The sequence below is a fragment of the Spea bombifrons genome, chromosome 4 (genome assembly GCF_027358695.1).
Source record: "Spea bombifrons isolate aSpeBom1 chromosome 4, aSpeBom1.2.pri, whole genome shotgun sequence".
Taxonomy (NCBI): Eukaryota; Metazoa; Chordata; class Amphibia; order Anura; family Pelobatidae; genus Spea; species Spea bombifrons.
Genome location: NC_071090.1, coordinates 88,467,799 through 88,493,679, shown reverse-complemented (window position 1 = coordinate 88,493,679; position 25,881 = coordinate 88,467,799). Strand labels below are relative to the sequence as shown.

The following is a 25,881-nucleotide window of genomic DNA, read 5'->3' as shown; positions in this document are numbered from 1 at the left end:
TAAGCAAATTGAGCATTGATCCCTTATAAAATGTTAAAAGAAAAAAAAAATAAAGCCTCAGTTTGTAAAAACCCATAGGCCCTATTGTATTACATAGTAAATTACATCATTTTGATGTTTGGACTTTCTTATGCCTCATCACTTTGCTTTTGCAATTACAAGCACCATCTCCGCAAAAGCTATCCCTTAAAGAGTCTGTTGTTCTGATAGTTCAGTTTTGATAACTTTGCCAAAAGTATGTAAGGGGTTGTTTATTTGTTGCCTAAGGTGTAAAATATAACTACTTGTCTTGAAGTCTCAAAACGCAGAAAAACAGAACTTGACCTTCTTCTGAATGTTCTTCTAAACAGTGCATACATTCAAGGGGTATGGCAAAACTAGAATTACCAGGTTAATGCAAACTGATACATTAGGTAAAAGAGGGACCTGCTCACCAGCTTACAATATAGGGTGCAGAAAAACTTAAGCTATAGAGAAAAAGGGAGCCATAGATGAGTGTGAGAGTTGCATTAGTGACAGACAAGATAGGTTCTAGCTGAAAAGATTGTACGTTTATCTGAAGAAGGTTTTAAAGTTTTCCTTGAATATTGAGAGAGAAGGTAAAGGGTGGAGGTTAGGTGGAAGCGAGTTGCAGATATGGAGCAGCACAAGTGAAGTCTTGTAAGTATGAAAAGGAAGGGGTGATAAAGGAGGAGGAGAGCCTAACCCCCTAAAGACCGAGCATAGGAATATTTTGTTGTAAGGGCAGAAATGTATGATGGAGCAGTTTTCTGGAGGGCTTTGGGCTTTGTATGTCGGTATAATGATTTCAAATCTAATCAAAAAGTCATTTTTTTAAATTAAAATGTAACATCGGTAATTTAGTAAAAAAAAAAACACTTGTTTATTGAAGTTAAGCAAGCAGCTAATGAATTGAGACTGATGAGAGTTCATATTGATATAGAGATTGCTTCTATTCTTGCTTTCTAAAAAGATTCTGTGGATTTTTCAGGGAATGTCATGCTAGCTGAAGAGTTACAAATCGGGCATCAATAAGTTATTATTTTCTGTTTTTACTACATAGGATGATGATTTGGAAACAGATCTGAATAAACTGAGGTCAAGACCCAAACCTGATCGAACCGATAAGGAATTAGAACAATATAAAGCACTGTTTCCAGAACTCACTCAGAATTTCCAGGTAGGCTGTAATGATTTAATGACAGTATTAAACTGCATGGAAGATAAAGTATTGTTAGTGAGTTAGGCACTGAATCAGAAGGTGTTCAGGAAAGCCCCATAGCATGGCATCTATCCAAGTGCTCATATAGATTAGAGAAGGTGGCGTATAATACAGAGTTTCTGGGTTTGTAGAGGGCGGTTGTTGCTTGCTTGGTTTTAAAAGCTCCGAGAGCTACCTGGGAGCCAGCTATGTGCAAGCGCATCCTCTAATAATACTTAGAACATCTAAACATGATTAATGATACATTTGGAAGTCCGAAGACTATAACCCGAGATAACAAGGTTCAGGTGTTCGATCAGAAGTGTCACAATGAATGCAGGGCTGTTAGATTGCACAGTGCCACCTGAGAAGCTCATGACCTGAGCTGTAATATGCACAACTATATAACATTCTATTAGTAAACAAAACAAGCCCTGTATCTAAATATCTGTTTAAAAGGGCAATATTATCTATTTTGTCACATCAAACAAAATACCGAAATAAAGCAGTTCAGTTTATTGTATATCAAGGTATAATTCTAATCAAATATCAACTCTTAGAAACTCAAAGACAGTTTGTTAAGAATGAAAAGGTGAACCTAAAATTAAAAAAAGCAGGGTCAGGGGATGCCTTGAAATGTATTATTTCTCAATTATGAGAATAGAAGTAATATCCATATATCAAATGCCAATGAATTATATCTATAGTGCCTAGAGAGGCCCCACCTCTGGCCCTTTTGTATTCCACAATTACTATTATATTAGTTTATGTTGATGATGAGGAGTGTGTACTATTTATACTAAGAGTCATCTACATAATTGTATTGCCAAGTGTACCATACACTAATACTCTTCTTACATCTGAAACCAGCAACGGAAGAAACAACCCTACATTATGAGAAGCCACCACTAAATTAGATTAAAGGGACAGCAGTAGGACTGTCTTCCAACCACTAAAATCACAAAATGCAGTCTCTTAAAAAGTGACCTTATATTGGAACATGATAAGAGATAGTAAATTGCTGCCACTTTCGAAATAGTCATGTGTAATGAGTTCAACCTCCTCCCACCTGATGAGAACTGGGCATTTCATTTAATACCAACATTGCTACTTGTCTGCTTATCATTCCTGGTGTTTTCTGGCCAGCCTATAGTCAGAACAAGGAGGATGCATCCCTTGGCTTTTTAATGTGGTATAAGGACACTTTACCTAATCTCACAGTGGAAACCGTATCATACTATTTGTCAAGGACTTCCATCTTCCATCATGCTGTACAAAAGTAGGCAAACCAGCTGCAGATGTGCAATTGCCCCTCTGTGTGCAGCAGACCTTATCGTGCATGGGATATGATAAAGAAAGTGGGGAACCTACACTTATACAGTGAAGGGTTAAAGCCCCAAGCCTCAGCTCCTGAGCAGTGTTGATATTTGCAGGGTACCAAAGACAGCTTAATCCCAGAAACAGGCAGAAGCTCCTCCATGCTAGATAGATACACAGCTATAGGGAAACAAGAATGCCCTTGGCACCTTTACACGTAAGCATTGATCTATGTATTTTTTTGAAATGGTTTAGCATGGGAGAACTTGTGATGTATGGCACAGTATCTTTAATTAAAAATGTTTTTTGGAAGTAGATTATTCTTGTAGCTTTGAAAAATGTGCTTGTTCAAAATCATTCAAATCATCTTTACTTCAACACCACTTGCTCTGAAATATTATTCATCTCCTGTAAAAAATACTACAAACCTAAATGAAAGAGCAGCACACGCTAAAGCATCATTGTAGCCTGCAAAATATCACGTCAATGACAATTTCTCTAATCAGATGTAGGTTTAAACTCTAAAGTACATTGGATCTGTCCGATCTTGGCTGTTACTATGTAGATATGATTGTGATTAATATTTTAGTGTTTATCTTTAGTTGTGATTTATGAAATGTAAGATAGATTATTCTGCCATCTCTTTGTTGATGTATGTTTTTTGTTTATTGATTTCCCTGCTTAGCCAGTTCATTCATTATTCTATATCCCATAAGTGATCCATTTATCTGCCCACCACTCCATCAGGACGTACACCGTTTCTTCTTTCTTTATCTTATTTGTGTTTACTATTTTTGTTTATTTATGTTATGTTTTCTACAGTATAAAGCTCTTGTTCACAATGATGTCTTTTTTGGTAGTTTTTAACCAAATCATGTTGTACAGTTTCAAAATATATTTCAATTTGTCCATTTGTATGTAGACCTTTTTTAAATGTTTGTGGTCCATGGTACAATCCTTGTGGTACCAGCCGATAGGTTAAAAAAATAGTTCTACCTGCTTCCTCATCTCACAGATAAATAAGGGCATCTTCATACATAATGGGGCCCACGGCAAGCTTTCCCCAGCTCACACTCACAGCCTAATCATATCTTAGTGTGAGGTAGATGGGGGTCTTTTTAACTGCTGGCACAAACCACTCCACTCTTCTTTTGTACTTGCCCCACAAGGGGGGCTGTTAATGGAGAAGAATGTTTTCTGGTAGTTGCACAGATCTCCATTTCCAGACTGTGGTGGAGTATGAAGGGGCCTGAGCGGTACCTCATTTGGGCCATATGGTAAGCCTGGCCCAGGGCGGCAGCTCTTTTTGCCCTGCATTTCAGATGACCCTGGAGATGACCCACCTAATTGCCAGTTTTACATATATCTCTTCCCTGTTGTTCCACTGGTACTAACAGAGAATGAGGTCTCTGTGGTATGACATTATATCTAACTGGCCTGTAACAGTGAGTAAGCGATATGATTTATTAGAATTAAATACATGCATTGGCCCTAGGCTACTGTGAAGTATCACTTAGTGTAATTTATTTTCAGGGTATTATTTACAAGTCTCTGAAAATCAAACTTTCTACAATTTTGCTTTCTTGACTTCTCAAAGGATCTGGTATCTGAGCCTGATGAAGGACTGACCTCAACATGCAATGTTTCAAGTCAGCCATTTCCTTGCTCGTGTAACATTATACTAAATCAGAGAATCAATGGACACAAATGTGGAAAGAGAGGCCAACATACAACTAGCGAAACATCTCCAGCATGTGCTTTGGAACCCCAAAACCTGAGAAACAACTCAAGTGGAGCATACCAGTTGGAAAGGGAATCAATCAATAATTCTGACCCATTAAGCTGCAACAAGAACCATAAGAAAAATATATCAGCTTCTGACTTTGTCAGCGTGGTTCATGGGGAACCAAGTTCACTTCCACATAATATTAAGTCATTTCAAGTACCAAAGAGCGATGGTGATGAATGTGAAAACCACAAAATTGTAAACCAACTTTTGGAACAACACAAAGGAAACATCCCATTCCATGATCCTCACATCTATATGGATAATGCAGAAAGGACTAAATCAATTCCAGATTACAGAGTACTGGCGTTTCCAGATTTTTGGGGTCACTGTTCACCACCTCACTCACAAAAGCTAGACACAAGGAAACTTGGTTCACTAAGGTTTGATTAGTTATGCTTTCATTTTTTTCTGTTTGTCTCATTCTGCATGTCTGTTTGTTGTGTACGTTCTTCACAAGTAAAAATACACATTCATTCTAAGCTAACCCACATATGATGAATCAGGAGCAGAACTAGGGTTTGTAGAGGGCGGTCGTTGCTTGCTTGGTTTTAAAAGCTCCGAGAGCTACCTGGGAGCTTTCCTTGGTTGCTGATCCCAATCCCAGCCATACCTCTTGCAGTCCTCATAGTTACACCACGGTTTGAAATTACCTCTTCATCTGAAATCTATTCTGTAATGGTTCTCACTTAATATTAATAGTTCTCACTTAATCGTGGCTGAATTCTACTAACATGCTATCACACAAATAAGATAAATATTCCCTTTGTTAGATAACAGATTTAGTCTGGTAACATTAAATGTACCCAACTTTTGATATTTTAACTACATTCAGCAACCACAATGTCATTCTCAGCTGAATGTAGTTAAAAACAGAACTCGGGGCTAATTCAGACAGTACGTTTTCCAAGTTTGTTGAGTTGACGGACACTCACCTGCACCTACACTCAGCTAACTCTATCCTTATGCATGGCTAGCCCTATTCGGTCAGAAAACCACTCCACCAGCAGAGGGAGCACTCCAGGTAGCTTCTATTTTTATTGATCCAATTTTATTGACCCATGGGGTGGTCAACCCTCGTTGCAGTGAAATATGCTTTTAAATTTAGTATAGAACATATAAGTCTGTTCCTGCAGATACAATATCAAATGAACCTTTTGTCATAAAATATTAATGCATGTTACTAGTTAATAAATTGCTTTTAGACAATTTTGAACTGAAGTCATTCCCAGAGCCTGTCTTTATCATTATGCATAATAATGAATGTGAAGAATGCTACAATTTAATATAGCTTCAAACACAAGAAAAAAGTGTGTTAGTGCCACTCAAGTTAAACCTTCAGTTTAACTTTAAATCATATTCTCTGTCCTCTGACAGCAAAATTAGACATGTCATAAATGCATGCTTTGTTTCTACATTGGAAAAGGCAATTTAAACTATACAAATCCCAATACACTTATTGTTTCATGTTTGTTATTTAAACGGTAAAACCCAAAGAGTATGGATTGTATGAAGTCATAATGTAAAAGGGATTGTTATCAGGGAAAACGTGTTTGAATATAAACACGGGGTCTTGATTCGTACGCCAGATCTTCTAAGACATGGTTATTAAATATGTTATATTATGCATTTGATTTTACATGATGTGGCATGACTACAACATGCCATGGCTGCCTATACAATCAAGGGGAAATCAGATTTAGGACCGTAAATTAGGCCTATGCGATCCACAGCTATGATCTTATGACCTTTTAATATGCACGAACCCTTTAATATTACAAGGTGCTGTCATTTCAGAGAATAGACCTATTTCCTATTGCCTCTGTAATAATTACATGAGAATGCACAGTAAGAGAGGCTGTAAGGGTGATGTCCAGAACTCTGAGCATAATGTAGTAATTATTAATATTTCTCATTTGTGGAGAGCAGCTTCTGTCAGTGAGTTCTAAGGACGTGCTTTTCATTATCACATCAATCACTTCATGGGGCACTGACAAGCCATGCAAATGTTAAAGTGTAATTCCAATCACGGCGTCTCTGTTGAGTGGGGTTCAGTGCACTTTCTTTGGAGTTGAATTCATCATATTTGGTTTAGCAGGGGCTGTAATGAAAATCACATTTCGCTGTCACAAAGCAGATTGCTGTAGCTGTTCAACGGCTTTACAAAACAACATAAATCCCAATTGCTTATCTTTAGGAAGACCCAGTGAGCTGGCTACATAAATGTCTATAAAATTTATATTAACTGCAATTTCCTTAAAAAAAATAGTCTTACCATTATGTCACAGCTGCTCTGCCAACACATATAAAATACATAAGAAGAGAAAGAGAACTGGTGGCCAGTGGTATTGAGTTATAAAAAAAAAAAACTAAAAAAAAATAAACCTTGTGTTTTCTTGCTGGAGAAACACAATACCCCGCATTCTCATACATATACAAATTTGAGAATTGACATTCATATTTAACTGCAATTACTGCCATCATCACTGTAGCATAAAATATGATAAAAGTAATTTGTACACAAGTCTAATCTTCAAACACAGAACCATCAGGATATGATTGATAAGTATATTATACCATAACACTAATATTTACAAATGTTCTAGCATCAGCATTGAGCTAGTTCTGAATAATCTATTGCCATAATTATGAAGAATCATTCATGCACCTTGTCTGTCTATCATAAGATGTGTATTTTTATTAATACGCATTCATAAAAACATGACTTGTAGGTTTATGTAGGGTGGTAGATAAGTGTAAGAGCCTCCCATCAGAAGCGGTAGAAGTAAATACCATAGGGGAATTTACAAATGAATGGAATAGGCGTAAAGCTATCTATGATGAGACCAGGACTGAGACTTTACATCAGAGAACACAGGCAGACCAAATGCGGCAAACATTCCTTACCAGCTGTCATGTTCTGTGTGTATGTGTTTCTTGGTAAATAACCTACCCATTATTAACGGCACTGAGAAAATCAGAGATGTTTTGGATTAAACACATTTGTGCGTTTGCATTACATTGTAGAATAATACACAGGCGCTAAACAAAACTATAAAGTTGGAGACACCTTTTAAGCTCATACGCAACCTTATAAATCCTAAACAAAATAAGGAAGACTTGCCACACTTTAGTACATACATAGGTCCTAGAATTACATATTGTTTGGAGAGTTTCCCTTAGTGTACATCTGACCCAGTCACATCCGTTGACAACATTATCCTATGTTGCACAGCCATGTAATCATGGCGGAATGTACAAAGTTAATATTTACATGCACAAAATATTAATGTTTAGGATCTAGGAGGTTTATTGTACTGATTTAAAGTAGAACAATATTTCCCCAGATTTCATAATATACAATTAGAAATAAAATCTAAAAATACAACTTTCTAGAACATACAATACAAATTAAATTGTTCACTTATTCATTCTGTCGCATTTTTAGGGACACAATCTTTGAGGACATTGAACGTTATTTGAAGCCTGGTGACCTTCTCAACCGAGTTGTTTTTGACCTGAATAACCCAAGGCAAGTATCTGCTTCTTTCACTTTATATTATACTAGCCCGGCTCTAAGGGTATCTTTATACAGTCAAATAAGGCTAGTCTTGTCTTTCGACTAGGTAGACATGTCAAGAGACTTAATAAAAGAGGCAAACTTTTTTCTTCATGGACAAAAATACTTCAGTTTGACATTACAGAAAATAGAGTGTTATTTTGTAACATGGAAATGACATACTGTTGATGCCCACAGGTAATTTTTTTATTTTTTCCCCCAGTACATCTGAAAGTTTAGAGAACATCAACTCTTTAAAGTTCTTTTCCAAATTTGAATCCGGAAACCTACGCAAGGTGATACAAGTGCGTGAGTAAGTACAAATAAGTGTTCACCTATTGTGACAGAATGACCTGTCATACAGGGCCCCAAGGTAGTCAGAGATGGCTCCAGCCTGGCTGCCAAACAGGAAGGAACTCCATTTTGTAAACTAATCCCATTAACAGGATTGCTGCAAGGGGGAGATTCAGTAGCTAAAGGGGATTATAGGTTGGGTTGTCTACATGTACCTGTTTATCAATGTTAATTTATGTTAATAAGGTTCTGTGGCTATATCAGTCTATGTTTTACATCAATAAACTGTTCATTCCTGCTGTACTCAGTTCAAGGTAGTTGTGTCTACTTATTGGGTACATATAGCAGGGTTCCAAGGTGTCCATACTGGCTGGTGCTGGAAGTGATTCCGGGGACAACAGGAGGATACTGGGTGATCTCTGGGAGTTACTACAGCTCTCTTGGTGAACCCGTTACACCTATCTTTGAAAATGTAGCACCCTCCGTCTTATGGAAACTTGTAAAAAAAACTCTGTTCCAATATCTGAGTTTCCATCAATATATCACATAACCTTTCCCAATCAGGTCTATTCACTTAAGTTGAGTTGATTGTGAGCTGGCTATAAATGTGAGTTTGACGAAAGCCCTACTTACTTACAGACTCACTAAAGCCAACTCGCATTATCAAAAAATAAAGTCCTACCCACTCACATACACTCTGTGAGTGGTGGGTGGGAGGTAATTAAATAATGACGAGGGTATATATCCCCAAACACTCCCCTCCATCTCATGGGGTTAATACTTTGCTGCAAGGAACTTTGCTGAGTTCCTTGTGTTGTTGTTAATAGAATTATTATTGTTATTTTAGTTTCTTTTATTAGTTTTCATCCTATTGTTCATTTTATTTATCATGGATTCTGACTTTAGAAATGGCTGAAGTGTCTACTTAATCTCAGAAAATGCAAACTGTGTGATCTATGAGGCAGATATACTATCACAAACTCATGAATGTTTCCACAAGGATCCCTTTATAAATCGGTTTTGTCTGTTTAACAGGTTCGAATATGATTTGATCATGAATGCCGACGTTAATACTAACCAGCATCATCAGTGGTTCTACTTTGAAGTCAGCTCAATGAGAGCTAATGTTCCTTATCGCTTCAACGTCATTAACTGTGAAAAGGTGAACAGCCAGTTTAATTACGGTAAGCAGCAATGGGAAAATAAAAGTGATTTTATTTAAGTACACAAATCATTTTTTACATGGTGCAGAGAGTAGTTTGAAGTCACACCATATTCACAGTGCCAAGAAAGGATAGTTCAATGCCTGCTATGCACTCATTATTATCATTACATTTTTTTACAGAAAGCCAGTAGATTCCGTGGCGATGTTACAGTAAAATTGACAGTTTAGAAAATGAGGAATAAAAAAACTTGCTTCAAAACCTACTTGCTACGGACAGACAGAGGCTCCTACCTGCGAGCTTACATACATATACTTTACACCTAATAATTAAAATCAACTTATTGAAAATATATACCGGTAATGTTACATGGGTGACATTATTGGTGGAGACGGGCTACAGAAGGGAATGGTTAACAGTGTATATATATATATGGTAACACTGAATTGCTACCCAATAGATTTATCAAACACTGGGTTTTACAGACGCAGATCATGGGTTTCAAACTTTGTGGGTAGTCATCTTCTGTATAGTAGTCTAATTTATATAATTGATTTGTGGGTTTTACTGGGCTTTGTACCCTGTCGTAGTCCGGGTATATCTAGCGCTCATTGCAAGGGCCAAACATCCCTCTTGTCGGGTGGAGGTCTCACCGGGGTTAAGAAATAAAAACACAGTGATTATTACACACACAGAAACACTACAGTATATATACCCACAGCACATACATACATACAACACATTAGCATTGCCAGCCCTCTTTATTCTATAGAAAATGGGGGTGTCAGTGGCCCACTTCCTCTTTGAAGCATTATAGGGTTTAGCCCCTCCCCTTCACACAGATCTGTCCAATCCAGGCTTCCATATGGCACAGGAACGGGAGAGCTGAGAAGTTACCATTTATGCTTCAATCATATTAATCCCCCAACAATCCACTTAATAAATTGCGCAATCATCAAGGCACAACGAATGCCTAATTAACCTTCACACTGTAACCGTCGACTGTGTTGTTTATCCTGTCTTTATTATTTAAAATAGTGTTAACTAATTTAGCAAGCTCCCAGTTTGAATAGCATTTAAATCCAAAAGCATACTGAAGACATAAATAAGAGGCGATATTGCTTGATGAAAAACACGTCACTGTCCTGCCAATTTGTAATGCAAAAACAATGTCTGTTCTTCCTCTTGTTAATTAGATTAATAGTAAAAGTACATTGTGTGTTTACTGAAAAATGTCAACTTATGATCAGTTCTAATTATTTTAATTAATAATGACTGATGACGTGATCTCCAGAGAATAACTTTGCAAAACTACATGGTATAAATTAATATGTCTGAGACACTCTAGGCTCCTTGAAGAAGTTTTAATTTAGCAACTACACAGGTTTTTAGGGGGGGGGGGACTTTCAATGAGTCTATCCATCTTTTACCTCTATCATAAATCAGCGAAAACAGCTCATGTTTTGTCAAGTAATTGCCTATTATTGGTGCTGTATCACCTATACACCTGCTGTTAACACATACAAATTAATGATGCATTAGGAATATTACTGTTGAATGCCCAAAACTTTCCCAGAAATAATTATTTAATTTCACCTTTTGGCTCATTTTATGATCATGCTAAGGGTTATTTGCTAAGCAATCCAATTCAGTTAAATGCTTTGTCTAAGTGGAACAGCACCTTGAAAGATTACATGAGGATTATATGCCTCTGTACAGTCAGTTTGCTAATACATAGCAATATAGCATTAGTTATTTATTTTAAAGCCTCTATGGAAAAAACAAAGAGACAGGGAACAGAAATTCCCCTAATAGACGGACAAAAGTGGCAGGTAGTAGGCGAAGCCAAGCAATGAAAATAAATAAGTCAATCTTCAAGCTCAGAATGCAATGACCATATCAGTTCCTTTTAACTAAAGATCCTGCATCACCCCTTGAGCATTCAGTCTTTAAATGATATAATCTTCAAGCTCAGAATGCCTAATGAAGGAAGCTGTAGCAGTCAAACAAGCTTAAAGTTACACAGGCAGCACAAAGTGGTCGGTAGAGGCTTTGCAATATATGTAAGGAGGCTTAGTGTTATATTCTCAATGTCTAAGCGCGTGCATGAGGTTGAGGATGAAATGAAAAAGGTGGCTATGTGGTTAGGGGGAGGAGGTACTGTATGATTAGTTCTCTTAACCTCTTCATGATATGAAGGAGAGGAACATAATTTAGTCCTCACTTAAAATATATACCCTTGGTGTCCATTCAAGGTGATTTGAGTGGATAATGACGATGAAAGGCAGAAGCAAATCTTTGGGCATGCACATTGGAGGAAGGTTTTCAAGTCCTCCTTGGGTCCATTAGACTTCTAATAGATAAGGTATTTGAGGGTATTCCTGCAGAGAGGAGAGTACAAGATGCTAGCAACTTCATACTCTCTCTCATCCTGAACATAAGAAGAGAAGGTGGTGGTGGTTAAGAACAGTCCAGAAAAGACTCAGGAACTAATGCTTTAAGGGAAACAAGGATAGCTAGATGTATCTTCCATGTAGGAGGAAGCCTTAATTCAAACATAACCAAATGCATCTTTCTTATGATAAGGAAAGGACTTGAATAGGTATTTGCAAGGACAGTCAATCTTGAGATGTAGGCAACCAGAAGACCTTCTGGCTGACCATTTAGAGGGCTATAATGCGCCAACTTTATTGTTTATTTGAGGGGTTATTTTACAACAAAATCCATACTGAGAAAACCACATGGGGCTCTTTTTTCTGTTCTAAAAAATACCTCGACAGTACTTAAAACAAAGCCACCAGATCTTTCGTGAGACAAGGTTGTAGGTTTTCCGAAAACCCAGGTGCCCTACAAGGGGATTGTTATGATTAAGTCGTAAAAACTAATGATGGATGTCTAGATAACCCAATGTAACTCTTAACTGCCCACTTATGATGAGTCCACTTGGGACGATGACACTGCAGCTACTTTTCCACTATGCAGTTTGTGACCCTTAATTAGATGCCTCAGACTTGATTCTGAATTATTCATTTAATAGGTTATGATATATATGTTACAATGTCATATTAAAAGACATTAAAAATGAATTATTTGCGCTCCTTGCCTGCAGGTATGCAACCAGTCATGTATTCCGTAACTAATGCTCTTCACGGAAAGTCTTACTGGGTGAGAACTGGCTACAATATTTCTTACTACAAGTAAGTGATATATAATATATTGCTCATTACCAGCATCAGCACACAAACTGCACATCAAAAGAGCAGTCATATACATGTTGGAAGCACCAAATATTATCATAAGAAAACTGTATGTCTATATATCCATTTCAGTGCACCCCCTCTCGCTATATACATATATATATATATATATATATATATATATATATATATATATATATATATATACGCCAATCAGCCATAACATTATGACCACTGACAGACGAAGGGAATAACACTGTTATCATGGCACCTGTCAGCGGATGGGATATTTTAGGCAACACGTAAACATTTCGTCCTCAAAGTTGATAGAACCAGGAAAAAAGGAAAAGCGGAAGGATCTGAGCAACTTTGACAAGGGGTGTTCCCGCTTTGCAGTACCTATCAAAAGTGGTCCAAGAAATGAAAAACGGTGAACCTGCGACAGGGTCATGGACGACCAAGGCTCATTTACGCACGTAGTGGGGGGAGCTGGCCCGTGTGGTCAAATCCTGATTCATTTAGGAAGCAATTTTCTATTGTTTCTATACAAACTATTGCTTCTTTTCTTAATGTAAAACACTTTGATGCACTCATACTCACCAGACATACTGAGATCTTACAATAGAGGACATCAAGAAGGATAAAGGGGCAGGGTAATGTAGGTCCCAAATACAGACTCTTAAATAGAGACACTTAGTAGGTATGATAATATCTCTATTGGGTCATATACATATGTATTTAGATGTAGATGGCTTAACTGCCAAATGATTTGAGGTTATCATGTTTTACTGTAATACACAGTTTTATTCAGACTAAAGCAGGCATTTTTGTTGCTTTTCTTGTTTTTATCTAGACTTAGCGGAGTTTGTGAAATGCATGCTTTCTGGACATGTACCTTGCAGAGATGTTGTAATATTGTGTAAAATATTGATATTGAGATACCGTGACTATTAGCATTTTTGTGCAGGGTATACTTTTCCTCCATTGGTTTAACAGGTTCTCAAGAAACTTTCAAGTCTGCCAAAGAGATTATATTTAAAGCAAATTACAGTTTTTATGTTTTCCTCCTCAGTTCATTTTGTACTCTAGTACAACAGAGATGATAGAATTTCTCTAAAAAGAAAAAACTTCAGCACAATAGAGGAAGGTTAGACAACAGCATAATTGGTAGTATGTGGGAAAATTGTTTGAAATGTACTACTGGGTACAATACCATTTATTGCTTATTTGTAAAGTGCACATAATGGTTCTTCTCATATTCAAAAGAAAATTGTGCTTTCTGACAGAAAGAACGCCGTCTAACCAGAACTGGTGTGCACCTTGTTTTTAAATCAGGGTTTTGAACAGTGTCACAGGATACCATAATTTTCACACCACACGGATAGAATGAGTCAATGAGGTGGGCAAGACGCATACGCTTCTCTGTCGGAATAAGTAGAATATTTAACCCTGACTTTGACAAACTTTGTGGCTTATTTACTCAAGAGGGAGTCTGCAGTAGAGTTGAATGAATTTATCATACAAAAGAAGCTCAGCTAACCAGTTAATCCCAGTGTAGCTCTTCTTGCAGGGGAAGAATAGGAAGGTTAGGTAGAAGGGTTGAACTTGATGGACTTAGGTCTTTTTTCAACCTTATGAACTATGTAACTATGATTACTGGAGTTTTTCCTTCATAATGCAAAGGAAAGTCCAAGAGTAAGAATAGAAAGTGCACAGTCCTCCTTTAGTGAATAAGCAAGGTTCAAGGTCTGCTGGTAAATACACCACTTCTGCTGTACTCACCTGGTCCATTTACACTATAGAGAACTATGGCAATCCTGCAGGAGCCTCTGTAGTGCACCATAGCCTGCACCACACGTTGCACAAAGTAATAGTATCTTACTAAAACAAGGAGTAAATCTGGTGTAAGTCGGCCTGTACTAGCGTGTGCTAACTGGTAAATCACCATCCATTTTTTTTGTAGGAACCTATTTTGCTATCGGGCATCTGAAGCAAGGAAAAGGCAAAGATATTACACATTGACTTTCACTATAAAGTTCCCACACTGTGAAGATGTGTGTTACCTGGCTTATCATTATCCATACACTTACTCTACACTCATGGTAAGATTCACCCTGATCAGTAGTAACCAAGTTACTAAATTAAACACCCTTCCACATCTATGTCACTATATTATACATCTGTGTCTGTATTGAGAGCTGAAGAAGCAATTATTATCATTTATTGTTTTATATATCGTCATCATATTCTGCAGCGCTTTACAACGTGTAAACAGGACATAACGTGTAATATATAGCATAACAATTTTACTTACAGAAACAACAGGTAAATAGGGGCCATGCCCAAACGAGCTTACAATCTAATTATTAAAATACATTATATCTTGTGTCATTTTTAAAGGTTAAACTATAGATAAAACCTGCATGAAAAGGGAGAATAAGGTATGTATTTCTGTACCTTATCAAACAAAACCCTTTATATACCTTGAAACATGTAAGTTGATTTTTTTCCCTGCATTTTTTAACAGTTTTAACTGATGGCAATAAGAAAAGGAGGGTATTTCAAGAGAGGATGGTGTATAGAAGTTCTAAATGTATTTTTTGTGCACATCCACTTATTCAACAGTTACGCAACATAGAATGCCGGTGTCACAATTTTTCATTTGATGCTGCAATCCAAATCAATTGGCGTTTCCAATTGTAATTTCTGAGGTCCATTGGGCAACTTTCTGTTTCAGTTAAAAAGGAATTGATAATAACATCTTAATCGATGCAGCTCTAAGAATAGGTATTTTGTGGAAAAATGAATCGATTGCTTGACATGCTTACAAGTGCATAATAGGTATTGACTGTACCGTCTTTGTCTTCATCAGTCCCATTTACAGCTATTAGGCCAGAAGCATGATTCTAAGAAGGTATTCTTCAATCAGCAGATAATGTGTCATACTTTGGGTGGGAATCCGTGTCCAGTAGTCACCATCACAGCAAAACCTTCCTCAAAATGCCACAAATACATCCAGGACATGTGTAAGTACAGTTCTATAAATAAGGCTATAATTACCTTAACTTAAAAGTGGTACTTGAACAGATATGGGTATTATTCAAAATGTGTAACGAAGATTAACTTTTTATTACACAGGCTACTGCATTGGTAAATTGCATGGTTATGGCAGTAGAAATAAATATTAAAGAAGTAAAATGTGATATTTCCGTAATATTCTAACATCATTTAAACTATCCCCACTTAATGCTGAAATATTGGATGTTGGCAAACATGAATCTAGATCTACAGGACTGTACCCTTAAGAAAGACCACATAACAAACCTCATCCCCCAGCCAACTCTCCGCAGAGCTGCTTGGCCCATGGCCCCTTAGCCACCTTATCCGACTAACCCATCATTGCACTTGACCAGCAATCTTTCAGACGTCTAGCCAGAAATGATTTCACTTGTTTAAATTTTGTGGATATTAATTTTAAGTTTAATCTTTTGTTGGAAAAGTTTTGTTGGTATTCAAGAGTGATTTGTTATTGGTGATCGGTTTCCAACCTTAGAAAAGTTTTTCTTGCCATACATCCAAGTTATGTATTGTATGGATACCTAGTATTTTTTATATGCAGCTACACGACACACTATTATACAAATTCAGAAATGCAAAATCCATATTTAGACTAAATTCTAACTTGACCAGTCTTGCCTTCCAGTGCAGACTCTTAACTACAAATCTTACACAATAAGCCATACTACAGAAGAATACTTTTCCAGGCTAAAGTAAAAAATACAAAGCCTTAAAACTGTGGTTTATACAAATCAAATATAGAAACAAAGTTATAATGAGATCTTGGTAGACTTCACAAAGAAACTTGAGTCTGACCGAAAAAAAAATTATATAGCGCCTGGTCAGTGTATCGTGCTGCTGGCCAGCATTCTTAATATCGGTGTCCTATCACAGGTATAAGGAAGCCTTAAGCATTCAATCTGCAACTGCACAGGTCTCCTGTGTCCTCTGTGCAATGGTGACAGAAGGAGTAGAAATGTAAAGTAAAAATGTTTATTGACCATTGATAAAGTGAACCATCTGCTTCACTTTGAAATGTTTGTTGATGAAATTGACGTAAGGCTGCGTTGATGTGCACGTACAGTATGTTAGTAGATTACCTTGCTCTCATTGTAACAGAACTTCATTGTCGTTGGCTTGTGTTTGGATTATGTTCTTATGCCCCATATGTGCCGCTAGGATTTGAAACACTCCATTCTGCGGCACACAAACAGGGTTCAGGTCTACATTTTCTCAAGCAAAACAGTTGTGACTGCATTGTCAATACAAATATGTCACATGCAGTCATTGAAGAGATAAATACAGTCTGAGGTGAGAATTCATGCAGTTTAAGGAGTTATGATGATTGAAGAACTCTTGCATATTCTGACAGGCTTTAGTGAGTAATGAAGCCAAGGAATGGGAGCTTGATGTTTTATCACACTGCATTATTTCACAGCGCATTGCCTTCCCCTCCAAGTTTCTTTCTTTCAGAGCAATTGCTTGAGAGAATTATATTCCAATATACTTTCTGCTGGAAGGCTAAATATAGGAGAAAAAAGCATGGAACGTTAAGAAGTTACAACAAAATAAAGAGATCAATCAAATGAATGACTAACTACAACTTCTGACTAACATATATTTTATTTTTAGTTTTTTGTTACTGTATATGTGCAAAAGTGGATTTAGCATAACCTTTAGAAACAGTTGACACAAGACTTCTTCATTATTAGTATCAAAATGGCTGGATTTGAAATAAAGTTGAACTAGGGCATTTTCCCTTTGTTCTTCAACTGGCGCATGTATTTTCATTGCTCAATGACTGTGCCTTCTATTGTGACATCTCTAGAGCAGAACCATTCGGAGGGCACATTGACCTTTTGCCAGTTGTGACTTTCACATTTTGGATCTAATCCTCAGAGGTGGTGTGGCATCAGCAACGGCGTTCATGCCGGTGGGACATTGCATGCCAGTGAAGTGCACATGCACACCGAGCTGACAGCTTGCCTCTGGGCACTATGCGACAACCACACTTGCATGAGCAGGGGACTTTCTATGATTCTCAAGGACATCAGGGTAGATTTTGGGAATGCATATATTTCAAACTAAATGTACATTAATGCTTTTGAAATCTTATTTTTAAACAATGTTCTAAATCATTGAAAAATATTTTTATTGCCTATGTTCAGTATTTACAGTATTTAAGATACCTTTAGGGTCTAAAAGCTGGCTAATTTCAACCACGTTTTTGTATGTCTAACCTTCATGCCTTGGAATTTCTTAAGTGTAGGCCAGTAGCGTACCTAATGGGAGCAAGGGGGGGTCCACCCCGGTGCCACTCAAAAGCAGGATGCCCGGTGGCCGGATGGCTGCCTTATGCAGGCCTGCAGCTTACCGCTATGTAGCTTGCACACTGTAAGAGTAAATTATTTTCCTGTCCAGGTTCCTGCTCCCCCTGGACAGGGAAACAGTTTCATCACACAGTGCGCGGGGGCCACAGCAGTAAGCTGCGCGCCTGTATTAGACGGCCTTCGGGCTGCAATAGATGCCTACGCAGTCCCAGTGATGCTCGGACACCCCCCAAACCAGTAAAATCTGCAAGAGAGGTAAGGGGTGCGGGAGATTGAATGGGTGAATGAATGAATGGGTGAATGAATGAGTGCTTAGGGTCAGAAATGGGACAGGCAGGCTTTTTAGGGTGGCAGAGGTGGCACAGGCAGGTTCCTTAAGGGGCAGAGGTGACACAGACAGGTTGCTAAAGGAGCAGAGCTGACACAGGCAGACTGTTTCAGGGGCAGAGGTGGCACAGGAAGGCTGTTTCAGGGGCAGAGGTGGCACAGGCAGGCTGCTTCAGGGGCAGAGTTTTCACAGACAGGCTGTTTCCAGGCAGAGTTGGCACATGCAAGCTCTTTCATGGGCAGAGTTGGCACAGGCAGGCTGTCTCAGGGGCATTGTAGGCACAAACTGCTTCAGGGGCATTGTTGGCACAGGCTGCTTCAGGGACAAAGGTGGCACAGACAGGCTGTTTCAGGGACAGAGGTGGCACAGGCAGGTTGCTTAAGTGGCAGAGGTGCCACAGGTAGGCTGTTTTAGGGGCATAGTTGGCACAGGTGGGCTGCTTCAGGGGCCGAGTTGGCACATGCATCCTACTAAAGGGGCAAAGGTTGTACAGCCAGCCTGCTAAAGGGGCAGAGGTGGCATAGGCAGGTGTTTTAAGGGCAGAGACCTACTACGTCAATGTATAGTGATAGGAGTTATGCTGTACCATATCTGTTCAGGAAATGTTATTTATTTAACCCCTTAATGACAAAGCCGGTACAGGTACGGGCTCAAAATGCATTGTTTTCAATGGGTTTAGGGACCGCCCATTGTCCTTAAGGGGTTAAACTTATTTAATTTATTTAAAAGTTCATTTACTTTTTCAGATTTATAGTTTTTTTCCAGTTGACATACAGTTTACAAATTTGTGAAATAAACATTCTTGACAACATTGTTTTTTTTGTGGGGCGGTGCCACATACAGGATCCGCCCTGCGTGCCCAATACTCTAGGTACGCCTCTGGTGAAGGGGCAGGGCTAGCCATGAATAGGGATGGGATTAGCCCTAGATGGCCCTTAGTGGGTGAGGTGTGTAAGAGAGCTAGTAGGATGTGGGCAGGCATAGACATGTTCAAATAAAGAAGACATTGACCCAGAGAAACAAGGCTTCACCTGTAGACTCCAGGTTTAGCCTGGAGAGCTCCCATGTATGGTAATATATCAAAGACTGTAGCAGCATACAATAGAAAAAATCCTAGTGTCAAACACTTACAAACATTGCCTTTTAATTGTATTAGGTATGATTTCTATTTAGTGTGAAATTATTTTCAGCAGCGGAAATCATTTTTGCTATTGAAAAAGTCTACATGATTTATGAATCTACATGATTCTAACATGTAATTGATGGTTTTGCTACTAAGCACTAAACCTTTAAGATACTTCATGCACAGGTCAGTCGTCTCCATTTAATACTACAATGTTATTTTAGACTATTTTATGATGTGGTAACATCAACCACATATTCACCCTATGTTCACATAAATGATATGTAATGTTTCATAGCAGTTACGCATGTAACCTCACTTGTGATTGTGAATATTAATATAATTTTCCACCGTTACGGTTCCTTCCATACAGTAATTTGTAAAAGGCAATCTTTCTTTGTCCAGCTATTATTATAACGAGCTACTGAATAGGTCATAACGCTATTAAAAGTAGTAAAAGACATAAAATAGAATTTTCTAAGCAGATCTGTGCAGCTTAAAAAGAGATCCATTGCACATCTTCCTCTTTCAAGTGTTTTGGCATTAAAGCATTGGAGTTTAGAGAGGACGTTGTGAACTCATCAGCGCACAAACGCTTCGTAATTCAAATACAAAATTTCTGTTACTTGTGTTTGAAAAAACCTGCAGGCATGTTGAGTATTTACGTGATCAAGGTTTATAGTAGGAGTTCATTCTATTTGACATTCTTCTTTGATAATTTGATGTGGCTCTTCCCATGTACACATTTTTTTTTTAAACATATTCATTTTAAATTCCAGAAATATCAATAATGAAAAATTAGTAGAAACAAAAAAACGCATAGAACCTGTTATTTAGAAAGCGGTTTTTCTAATGGTATTATGTTTTCACGATTGGTTTAATGTTGTTCATAGGATCAGAGAGGCTTACAATAATAATCATAATTATATTGTGATGAAAAGATAACTGCTTTTACAGAATTACAGAATGTTTAAACGTATTTTTGTTTTTTATTAACCAATGAAACAAGAAACATATACCAATACAAAATTTTTTTGTCAATTCAATAAAATTACATATTGATCTGGAATACGCAACGGTTATACTATATATTAAACACAGCTGTCTCCCAGACGTAAGTCATTTAAACAAAATTTAACGTGGATGGCTAGCAGCTCCAGCATGATAATGCCCCCTAGTCTTGAGATCTTGAGGGCAATTATGCCAAGGCTTCTTTCTCGTATTGTTTTCATTACCTTTGTTTTCCTTTCCTCATCTATTTCCCATGATTTCTTTCTCTTTTAATTTTTCTTTCTTTTCTTTTCCCTTTCCTTCCCTATCCATTCCCTCATTTTTCTTCCTATGATAAGTGTTGAGGTCTTTATGTACTGCAGTAATGTATACTGAGATTTTATATTTTGGGGTGGGGGTGAGTTAAACCCTGGGAATGTCGCTGGATAATTTTCCTTAATTTCCAGGCAAGGTAGCAGTGTTTGGTCACCCATGTTCCCTTTTCAGGTTCTGTCCACTAGTGCCTACTCCCCACCCACTTAAATCTAATTGGGACTACTACATACATTAGACTCAATTTATTTATCACCTGTATATTCCGTAATGCTGTTACAATCAGAGGAATAAATAAAAATCACACACAATAAGAACTTGGTACAAAAGGAGAAGAAGGGCCTACTCTTGCGAGCTTACAATATTGTCAGTGGTTGAGGGGGAAGTGGAACAGTAGGAGAGGACTGCTTGGATAAGGATGAGTTATTTAAGTCATGATGAGCTGCTGAGGTTGTTGTTGTTTGTTCAGATGGCTTAGACAGGATGCTGGCTGCTCAGTGCCAGGGAAGATGGTGTTACAACTCTCGTGTCCACTTATGTAGAGTCCACTGGGGATGAGGCCACTACAGCTACATTTCCAAGTGAGGCCTAGGAATTCATATGGCTACCTCACAAGTGGTCAGATATATAGGATGCAGATGTTTCACACCTTGTCTTAGCCATTGCATTTAAGATAGAGACGAGGGCACCAAAATTAACCCTGAGAAATCAGCAGGGTATGGAGACAGGCAGGATAGAGATATATCAGGTGAAAAATAAAGGCTTAAGCAGGAGATGAGGAGTTCAGGGTGTACCAGATGTATAGGAATACCTGTAAGAGAGAAAGATGTGGTGGAGATTAATTATTGCTAGATGAGTAATTTGAGGAAGCCATGAAGACCACGGATCGATAGATAACTTAGTGTTACTCCTATCACCTGTCCACTTATGAAGAGTCCACTTGGGATGAGGCCACTGAAGCTACATTTCCAAGCAACATGCAGCTAGTCCCTGAATTAAATGAATAAAGCCACACTCCCAGAAGAGGGTTAAGTTCCGGGTAGCTTACCCTGGGTAGTTCCGTGCTATGGTTACATCATGTTTGTGTATGATCCAATCTGATTAAATATGATTATGATGTAAGAGTATCAGATTTTCTATCGGCATGTCTTTTCATTTTGATTCACATTTACTGCTAAATATTTGACTAAAACGATTTTTAAATATTATATTAACAGAAAATATGAACTGTATTAAAGCCTGCCATCTGCGTAATTCTACATTGTACATTGTTTGCTAAAACATTTTGGTATTACAGGCTTGTGAGACTTTAATACAAATATGTCCCCAAGCTTTCCTAGACACTGAGATAGATCTGCCAATGAATGCAGAGCCCGAAGCACCGCATTAAATTGGTTATAATGCCATTTATTATATATGACTATTTGCAACTATTTTATAGTGTTTGGTTAGTTGTTAAGATCAATCCTGTTAGGGCTCTGCAGACATATACTGATTTGTTGTTAGTATAACTGTCGTTGAAAAAGTAAAAAATATGTTTCTTAAACATGCAATTGTATAGTAACTATCAATCTATAGTAACTATCTTGATACTGACACTAAGTCAATATACACTGGAGTCAATTTTTAATTGACCCTAGTGTATTTTACAGTATTCAAACACATGCTTACATTTTTTTGAGTTTAACCCCTTAATGACAATTGCCGGTCCTGGCACGGCACGGAAAAGCATGTGCTTTACGACAATTGACGTGCCAGGACCGGCACGTCTTTAAACGGGTGCAGAAAGCGATCTACTATCGCTTTCTGCACCCAAAAAGCGTTGCTGAATGCCTCGACCTCGAGGCATTCAGCAACGCCGCGATCGGCACGAAGGGGCCATCTCTGGCCCCTCCATGGGGCGTCAACATCCGCCATACTTTGTATGGCGGCGGACGCCCGTTTTAAAAGCGTTTAGGAGGCGATCGACGATCGCCTCCTAAACTTAAATGGTGTCGCTGGAATGCCTCGATCAGGAGGCATCCAGCGACACCAAACACTAACCTTTTGATGGGCTGTGACCGCTCCGGAGAGCGGTCACAGCCGCAGCTACCGGCAATCTTCGCCATCAAGGAAGATGGCCGCCGTCCTGTAACAGGAACCAACAAATTTTAAAATTTAGCTAGATGGTCCAGACCATCTAGAGAACTTTGGCTCCACTTGCAGGTTGAATACAGGTACTGCATTCACCATGCAAGTCAATGGAGCCCAGCTTTCTAATCACAGTGTGATTAGTAAAAATAAATTAAAAAATAAAATAAAATTAATAATAATTAGAAAAAAATAGTAAAAAAACAGTAAAATGTAAAAATCATTTCCCACTGATGTCACTATCAGGGGAACCTCCAAGTTGAAAAAAAATGTTAAATTTAAAAAAAAAAAAAAAAAAAAAAATATATATATATAAAAAATATATTTTTGTGAGCAAGTCCTAAAGTTAGCATATTAGCTTAAAACAATTCTCGCATGGAAAGAGTTAAAATACTGGCATATTAAATGCCCGTGGGGTGTCTACTTTTAAAAAATGTATGATTTGATGGGGTAAATTGAATGGGCCAGGTTCAACAACGTCCCAATTAACACGGGGGGAAGGATGGCCACACATCTAATTTCCAATTAGAAAAATGCACACGTACCAAATGTGGCCTTTTAGTTCCCCCAAAAAATGACACACCCATGCATGTGGGGTATCACTGCACTCAGGAGATGTTGCTGAACACATTATGGGGTGTCGTGTGACAGCGGCATAAACCAGGAGCTGTAAATTCATACATAAAGTAGGTGTGTGGGGGAAAAATACACACACAAAAATATTACTGCAAACTTTGAAAAAATGCTGGTGGTAAAATGTGTGCATGCAAAGAGTTAAAATACCAGCATTTAAAATACCCTGTGGTGTCTAGTTTTGAAAAATATATGGTTTTGTTGGGCACACTGAAATGGCCTGGCTCAAAGATGTACCAAATAGGGCATGGGCAGTGGATCCAAATGCCAAAGTTCAACATTGAAAAAAGCGCATGCCCCAAATGTGGCCCTTTTGCCCCAAAACAGCCAGGCAAAATCATTCATGTGGGGTATCACTCCGCTCAGGAGATGTTGCTGAACACATATTGGGGTGTTTTGTGATAGTGACATAAACGAGAACATTTTAATTCATACCTGAATTAAAATGTGTGTGGAAAACCAAATGCAAAAAAATGACTACCACAAAGTTTGACAAAGACTGGTGGTAGATATGGTGCATGGAAAGAGTTAAAATACTAGCATTTGAAATACCCTGGGGTGTCTAGTTTTCAAAAATATATGGGTTTATTGGGCACACTGAAATGGCCCGGCTCAAAGATGTACCAAATAGGGCATGGGCAGTGGATCCCCAAATGCCAAAGTTCAACATTGAAAAATGCGCATGCCCCAAATGTGGCCCTTTTGCCCCCAAACAGCCAGGCAAAATCATTCATGTGGGGTATCGCTGTGCTCAGGAGATGTTGCTGAACACATATTGGGGTGTTTTGTGATAGTGACATAAACGAGAACATTTTAATTCATACCTGAAGTAAAATGTGTATGACAAAACAAATGCAAAAAAATGACTACCATAAAGTTTGACAAAGACTGGTGGTAGATATGGTGCATGGAAAGAGTTAAAATACTAGCATTTGGAATACCCTGGGCTGTCTAGTTTTCAAAAATATATGACTTGATGGGGTAAATTGCATTGGCCGGGTTCAAAGATACCCGAAATGGCACAAGGGGGGAAGAATTACCAGATTTGGAAAAAATGGCTTTGAAATAGCAAAACGCTACCTGTACTTATTGCCCCATAATGGGTAGAAAAAAGCAAAAAAACATAAAAACATTGGGTATTTCTAAACTCAGGACAAATAGTAGAATCTATTTAGCAGGTTTTTTCATTACCTTTTATAGATGAGTAAAAGATTTTTCAACTAAAAGTTAGAAACAGTCATTTTTTTCTAAATTTTTCACCATATTTTATAATTTTTTTAATAGTAAATAATATGATACAATCAAAACAATGTCATCTAAAGAAAGCCCTTCTTGTCCTGAAAAAAACAATATCTAATGTGTGTGGGTTCAGTAAACGGGAAAGAAGAAAATTACAGCTAAACACAAGCAGCGCAGAAATGTTAAAAAGGCCATTGTCACAAAGGGTACAAAAAGTAAAATCAGCCTTTGTCTCGAAGGGGTTAAAAAAATAAGACTTCAGTCTCCACTCCACCATTCTATGAAGGAATGGAGTGTGCTTAAAGGGGATCCATCACCATTATTGCTTTACGATAACTAAACTAATTTACTAAAGCTGTGTGTAGCTTGTGCTTTTTGTTTGTTAATAAATACTGTGATATTGTGGTTGTAGGTACGTGGCTAGCATTATCTAAACTGTCCTGCTGTCCCTCCGAGCAGCCCTACTGTTCCACATTTGAAAGATCATAGGCCCGTTTGGAAGATTATAGGCAGATTCCTGTCTGCCCCATGTCCCTGCCTTGTGTGTTTGATTCATGCCCTGTGTCCTGACAGGTAATTAAGGGCCTGGATACCCACAATTGCTTCCTAGCTGGAGCATTGTACTTCCTGGCCTGCATTTATTGTGATTTATTGTGTATTGTCTGGTTTTGACTCCCGGCCTTGGACTGCTTTTGTCCTTTGTACTTCATCTGATTTGGGGGTTATCTGGATTTTGACTCTTGGCTTCGATGCATATATGACAGTTGTCATCTGCCAGAGTTCCCCAGACTCTGTTGTTGTCTGCTGGTGCTCCCCACTCCGTCTACTTTCCTCTGCCAGTTGTCTGCTTCATGCCTGTTGATGATTCCTAAGAAGGCGGTCAAAAGGCTGCAGCCCCTGAACTTGTCCCTACACAGAGACTCCAACCTAACCCAGTAACAAGTGTCATTTCAAATCTCAGGGTTGTGAGCGGACTTTCCACTGAAGTGAATTCAGGACCCCAAAAGACTCTAAAACCTATTCTCGCTTTCTCGCCTATAGTCCCCTCAGTACTTTACTCACCAAAGTTAACTTTTGAGAAGTTCAGCATTAACTATGGTCATTATGGGAAGGTTAAGTTTACTAAACATTCTGTAGAAAATACTTTAACACATATGAAGGGAAAACAACATCCATTATTATACATTTAAAGTGAGTAAAA

At 38.1% G+C, this 25,881-nt stretch overlaps 1 protein-coding gene across 1 annotated transcript in view; it reads left to right on the top strand.

Annotated features, from left to right (window-relative positions):
• AGBL1 (AGBL carboxypeptidase 1) overlaps window positions 1-25,881 on the top strand; it is a 207,478-nt gene that overhangs the window by 45,931 nt on the left and 135,666 nt on the right. Inside the window, exons 10-17 of the mRNA XM_053463773.1 lie at window positions 1,064-1,180; window positions 4,116-4,687; window positions 7,753-7,836; window positions 8,087-8,176; window positions 9,193-9,341; window positions 12,430-12,517; window positions 14,481-14,619; window positions 15,390-15,543. Of these exons, the coding sequence (XP_053319748.1) occupies window positions 1,064-1,180; window positions 4,116-4,687; window positions 7,753-7,836; window positions 8,087-8,176; window positions 9,193-9,341; window positions 12,430-12,517; window positions 14,481-14,619; window positions 15,390-15,543 (1,393 nt within the window). The remainder of the gene's footprint in view (window positions 1-1,063; window positions 1,181-4,115; window positions 4,688-7,752; window positions 7,837-8,086; window positions 8,177-9,192; window positions 9,342-12,429; window positions 12,518-14,480; window positions 14,620-15,389; window positions 15,544-25,881) is intronic.